This window comes from Sphaeroforma arctica (genome assembly GCF_001186125.1).
Source record: "Sphaeroforma arctica JP610 unplaced genomic scaffold supercont1.1684, whole genome shotgun sequence".
In the NCBI taxonomy this organism is placed as follows: domain Eukaryota; class Ichthyosporea; order Ichthyophonida; genus Sphaeroforma; species Sphaeroforma arctica.
Window position 1 is genome coordinate 1 of NW_014038874.1, and position 7,134 is coordinate 7,134.

At 40.7% G+C, this 7,134-nt stretch overlaps 1 protein-coding gene across 1 annotated transcript; it reads left to right on the forward strand.

Moving 5' to 3' along the window:
* Positions 1 to 914: 914 nt before the first annotated feature.
* SARC_11433 (hypothetical protein) lies at positions 915 to 2,643 on the forward strand (the record flags this gene model as incomplete). The annotated part of the gene is made up of 2 exons (XM_014294482.1): positions 915 to 1,031; positions 2,476 to 2,643. Coding segments are annotated over 2 exons (285 nt in total), but the record flags the coding sequence as incomplete, so codon positions are not given.
* Between the last annotated feature and the right edge of the window lie 4,491 nt (positions 2,644 to 7,134).

A 7,134-nucleotide genomic window follows, 5' to 3' on the forward strand; every position in this document is an offset into this window, starting at 1 on the left:
ATATATACATATACATACATATATATATATATATATATGTGTGTGTGTATGTGTTTGCGAACAAACTTGTATAAACATGTATATAAACGTACTTAGATGTATATCTTAACTTGCGCATGTAAGCGATGCGCGAGAAAGAATGGTGATATGTTATACCAATCCGTATGAGACGCATCTATATACATATTGTTGATATCATATCGACGAATATTGAATATATGTTATATGAATTCATATTACATCAATACAGTATCGCAATTTGTATGAGAAGTCTCTCAAAGCCTTTCATCGCATTCTCGCCAACGTCTACGGACAACTTTAAGGTCATTTCAAGTGTGTTTGTTGTGACATCTATTTAGTATACTTATCGATTGTGTATGCGACAGGTTTAAGGTTAACGACAGCGTGTGTGTTCATTTGAATCCCCTGTCGTGTACTGTAGTTGTGTTACATCTTATAACCTTCCATGATTTAAAGGTTTCTATAGGTTTAGGGTTTAAGGTTGCCGGCGTTCTATAATCAATGCATTTAGAATTGCGTGCAGCATCCCGCCATTGCGCGTCGGTCTGAGAGGACACATTCATATGTGAACGTCTACAGACATTCACAAGTGTACCTGTAGCACCTCAAACTAATACCGTCACCCACGGCTGTGCTTTAATAACATCATGATACCGTTTTAATCCCGCTTTAATACTTATTACAAGTGTACCTGTAGCACCTGACACTAATACCGTCGCCTTCAGTTGTGCTTTGGGTTTTTACCTGATACCGGTTTAATCCCGGTTTAATACTAATTACAAGTGTACCTGTAGTACCTGACACTAATACCGTCACCCACAGCTGTGCGTAGGGTTTTTACTTGATACCGGTTTAATCCCGCTTAACATCCCTCGTCTGTCATATTACTGCAGCAGGTCACTGCTGGAACGCACGCAGTCGCACTCGTTGCACCTGACCGCGGCTCTGCTGGCCTCTATTCAGTTGTGTGTGGATTGCCGCCTGGAGATCCCACACGCGTTGAAAGTTCGGTACGAGTTGAAGCACACCTGTCTGTTGTGTTGAGTGTAGGGTTATGGTAGCATTGATCTCATGGCGTAGATGGCTTGGTAGAGCCGTGATAGTGCCCTGATTGTATGGGACTAATCTTCTACCGATAGTGTCTGGTTGTCTAACCGTGATATAAAGATGGCTTGGTAGAGCCGTGATAGAGCCCTGATTGTATGGGTCTAATCTTCTACCGATAGTGTCTGGTTGTCTAACCGTGGTATATAGATCGCTTGGTAGAGCCGTGATAGAGCCCTGATTTTGTGGTTCTAATCTTCTACCGATAGTGTCTGGTTGTCTCCGTCGTATATAGCTGGCTTGGTAGAGCCGTGATAGAGCCCCCTGATTGTATGGGTTTAATCTTCTACTGATATTGTTGTCTGGTTGTCTACTCGTTGTATATAGAGTTTAGAAAAGGCGTCCACCAATACTGATGGTTGTAGCTATGTGTGTGTTGTGTGCTGTAGCTGGCGTTAGTTAGTGATATGTAGATACCCTGAGTGTTTTATTTGTATGTGTGCCCTATGGTGTGAAAGGTTAGGGTTATACTGTGTGTTATATCTCTGGAGTGTATTCTAACGTCTGGAGACTCTGGATACCATGGGCATTCCGTACATATTTGTATCACAGATTTGAATGGATGTCCTATTTATAACCGAACCTTTATACTACTTAGACTCGTATTCACCTTTATTTGAATTAGCGGCAGATTATATCTGATGTTTCACACCCACGTCACTTGCATTGGCACGGGTGCTGTGCGTTTGTGTATGGTACAGCGTAATTTATATCGGAAATACAAAATACAACCAGAGATACAGGTTTATCGTACTTTAAAATATCAGAGACCACATACTACACCCGCAAGCAATGGTATATGGAAGTACAGCTTTATCGTACTTTAAAACATCAGAGACCACATACTACACCCACAAGCAATGTTATATCGGAGATACAGGGTTGTCGTACTTTAAAACATCAGAGACCACATATGTGTACCCGCACTCGTCAGTTGTATCGCGTGCAGGTTTGTTTATTGGACTACGTTTGTAGGTCAGCCCACTATGTACCACACAGCATATCTCCTTCATAGGCTGTCTATATGTGGGAAAGTATAAGATCACATACACATAAACGTACAATTACCACTTCCGATGACACATATACAACTTATTTACGAGCACTAGTTCCTTGCTATGCTGACTTTATTAACTACACATACGCTATTTACATGTGATTTAGTATAAGATCACATACTCTGAATCGTATCATTACCACTTCCTATACCTTACTTACAATCTAAAAGTCTCTTACTATATTGACTATACACTACAAATACGCTATTCACATTCGGGCGAGTATAAGGTCACATAAACATATCCGTACCATTTACAATTCATTCACCACCACCAATGCCTTTCTATACAGTCCCTCCTTCGTACGCTGTTTACACGGAGAGTCCCTACTTTCGCTCGTAGGTACCAAACTGCTCGTCATAACCGACGCACTCACAGCCGTGACGTTTGTGCAGGATACGGCTGAAAGGGCGTACGCTGCGATACTGATCCTAGTTTACGCCGACAGAAGTGGGCATGGGTATGTTAGTCGTATCGTGTTCATTATGTACTGAATGTGTTTATATTGACACACAAGTGAGCATGAGTATGTTAGTCTTATTGTGTACTGAATGTGTTTATATTGGCACGTAAATGAGCATGGGTATGTTGTTGTTGTGTACTGATTGTGTTTATATAGGCACGTAAGTAAGCAAGAGTATGTTAGTCTTATTGTGTACTGAATGTGCTTATATTGACACACAAGTGAGCATGAGTATGTTGGTGATATTGTGTACTGAATGTGTTTATATTGGCACGTAAATGAGCATGAGTACGTTAGTGTTATTGTGTACTGAATGTGTTTATATTGACACACAAGTGAGCATGAGTATGTTAGCGTTATTGTGTACTGAATGTGTTTATATTGGCATGTAAATGAGCTTGGGTATGTTGTTGTTGTGTACTGATTGTGTTTATATTGACACACAAGTTAGCATGAGTATGTTAGTGTTATTGTGTACTGAATGTGTTTATATTGGCATGTAAGTGAGGATGAGTACGTTAGTTGTATAGTGTTCTTCCTATATTGCGTGTTAATACAGATACATAAGTGAGCATGAGTATGTTAGTCGTGTAGTGTTCGTTGTGTACTGATTGTGTTTATATTGACACATAAGTGCGTATTAATGTCTTGGGTGTACTGTATTGTGTTTGTACTGAGTGTTGTTCCACTGATATATAAGTGCGTGCGAGTATGGTCCTATTGTACTGTATTGCGTTTGTACTGAGTGTTATTATACTGATACATAAATATGTATGAGTATGCTCTATTGTACTACCCGCAAGGACGAGATCATACTCGGGTATGGCGTACGTTCAGAGTATCGAGCAGTCAGTATGAGCCTGTATAAAAACCCTAAACCATAAAACTTAAAATGCCCCAAAAGGTCTGCCAACTGGGTTTTGTTGTTTAGTAGTTTACGTATTTATGAATACTTATATCCAAAGGGTTTGTTGTGTAGTATTTATGTATTTAAGGGTACTGATATTCAAAGGGTTTGTTGTGTACGTTTTCAGCCATGCAACTTACGACGACGAAGGAGAGAGTGACGCGGACAGTGACACAGAAGACACAGACAAATCGAATGACACAGATGCAACACAACCAACAGACTCGAAACACAAGCATGGACAATTAAAGAGGAAAACGTCTCTGGCCCAGGCGCAAGGAGCGACTGCGACTGCCAAATGGAACTACGACGAGTTAGTGAATGCAAAGGTAAATGTACCTATGAATACTTTTGTGTTTGCTAAGTCAGGTGATTGTACGCCTATCTAGGTTTATATCTGTTATGGTTCAGGTAAATGTACCTATGAATACTTTTGTGTTTGCTAAGTGTGGTGGTTGTACGCCTATCTAGGTTTATAACTGTATGGTTCAGATAAATATACCTATGAATACTTTTGTGTTTGCTAAGTGAGGTGATTGTACGCCTATCTAGATTTATATCTGTTATGGACCAGGTAAATGTACCTATGGATACTTTTGTGTTTGCTGTCTCAGGTAAATGTACGCCTATCTAGGTTTATATCTGTTATGGTTCAGGTAAATGTACCTTTGAATACTTCTGTGTTTGCTAAGTGAGGTGGTTGTACGCCTATCTAGGTTTATGTCTGTTATAGTTCAATGTATATAAACAATGTTGGGGGTTGCAATTGAGTGGCTTGACGTGTGCTACAGTTGCACCCCTCACCTTCCGCAGACTTCACACTGAATTGAAGGACTACAATAGGGCAAATATAGAATAGGGCAAATGAATAGGGCAAATATAGGGCAAGTATAGAATTTGGCAAATATAGGGCAAAGATAGGGCAAATATTGAATTTGGCAGATATAGGGCAAATATAGGGAAATATAGAATAGGTCAAATATAGAATTCGGCAAATATAGGGCAAATATAAGCCAAATATAGAAAAGGCCAAATATAGAAAAGGCCAAATATAGAATAGGGCAAATATAGGGCATGTATAGAATTCGGCAATTATAGGGCAAATATAGGGTAAAGATGGGGCAAATATAGAATGGCAAAGATAAGGCAAATATAAAATAGGGCAAAGGTAGGGCAAAAGTAGAATAGGGCAGAGATAGGGTAAATATAGCCTATTGGATTCGTAATTGTTTCGCTTTATCGGATATCTCGGATATCTCCTAAGCACATTCTCAGCAATAAACCACTGTATGTTTTAAACCCCAAAACCCCAAAACCCTAAACACTAGTACCCTACACAAATCACGCGTCATTCTGTTACATATACCAACTAACTGTGTCATATACGACTGACACTACCCCATGGAACAGAACATCTTCCATTCAATGGCTGAGATAGCGCTGACTAGGGCAGCACCTGTGCAAACGCTAAACCCTAAAAACCCTACACAGATCACGTGCCATTCTGCTACATGTACCGACTAACTATGTTATGTTATATATAATGACCTGTTATGTTATATATTTTAAACTATGTTATGTTATATAATTAACTATGTTATGTTATATATAATTATATATACAATGGACCCATCCCGTGGAACAGAACATCTTCCATTCAACGGCCGAGATAGCGCTGACGTGGGAAACACCTGAACCAATCCCAGCCGAGACAAAGTCCCTAGAAGTACCGAACATCTCCTCACCGCCGCAGTCGCAGCTGATCCGAGCACCGGAGCTGCAGGGCGCCACCTTCCCAGCACTAGTGATGTGGCTAACATCCCATCAGAACGTGGCCTGTATGTGGTGGTTAGGGTTTAGGGTTTAGGGTTTTGGAGCGTATGAGAGTTTAGGTTTTTGAGCGTATATGTGGTGTTGTGTATGGTAGTTGTGTAGGTAGTTGCTGTGGGGGTGACTGTGCGTGTAGTGCACAGGCACCAGTTCAAATCAGGTCTTGTTAAGATATGGTCTACTGCGGCGGTGGCCACGTTGCCATCTCAACATGTATATACACTATCGTGTATATATATGTGTATACACTATCGTGTATGTACATGTATATACACTATTGTGTATATACATGTATATACACAGCTACTACGACCATAGGTTTAGTATCCGATGTTAGGGGTTGGGGATTAGTGCGATCTCAGCAGGTATATGCACACTTACGATGCCTACGGTTATACTTTTAAGGTTTAGGGTTTAGAGTTGAGAGTTTAGTGCCGCCTCAAAACGTCATTGTTTTAGGAGGCTATGCAAATGGTATATACACACCTGCCGTGCCTACGACTATATTTTTAGGGTTTAGGGTTCCGAGTTTTGGGTTTCAGGGTCGTCTCAGAATGTATACCAACACCTGCAATGCCTATGACTATACTTTTGCAGACACAGTTGCTGTGACACTTAGACTAAGCCTCTCGAGGTATCAGGAACATTAGCAGGGTTAAAGGTTTTGGGGTTTAGGGATCAGCTATTCGTATTCCTAGGTACTCATTACGTACCGAACTTTCTACACCAACAGAATCATCAAAATATTATTTTTGTACAATTCTATTTTTTATTAATACACGCGTAAAAGATGAAATGGCGTATCCTGAAAGTTCAGTTGCTTGCATTAGGCATGGCTTCTACCTACATGTACATGGTTTCTACCTACATGTACATGCCTACCTACATGTACATGCCTACCTACATGTCCATGCCTACCTACATGTCCATGCCTACCTACATGTCCATGCCTACCTACATGTACATGCCTACCTACATGAACATGGTTTCTACCTACATGTACATGCCTACCTACATGTACATGCCTACCTACATGTACATGGTTTCTACCTGCATGTACAAGTACGCATCTACTACCACAGGAGATTGCAGATGTAGTGTTGCATTCTGTGGACATAACCTTCACACGATACACGATCTCGTTCTCATACGTTGGTGCTTTAGGATGCCCCTAGTTGCACACATGAGTGTATACCGAACTTTCCACAGCAATAGGATTATCTGTATTGTATGATGTAGTGGTTCAGACGTAATTCTAGTTGTGCATATCAACACAGCAACAGGATCTTGATTGCATGTTGTTGTAGTACCTTAGGCTGTTCCTATTCCCGCCTATACGCACTAATATGTACCGAGCTTCACACAGCAACAGAATCTTTGTTGTACGTTGTTGTATTGATTCAGACATATCATATTCCTAGATACATGATGTGTAACAATCTTCACACAGCAACGTGTTCTCGGAGGGATGTTGCAGTGCTGTAGGCTTATCATATTCCTACCTACATACACCAATGTGTACCGAACCTTTCACAGCAACAGGAGCGTTGCTCCATGCATTGGACTCATTGGCTGATCCTCGTACGCTGATGGTTCTGTTAACGCAACGGTTTGATACGGCAACGGAGCAATCGCAGAACAAAGCTCTTTCTCAAGCACGCACAAATGTGCTGTATGTGGTGAGTTTGCATGTTCGATACATTGGTATTCTATTTTAGTTGTTTTCAGTCAGTGTGTTATTCTGCTTGTAT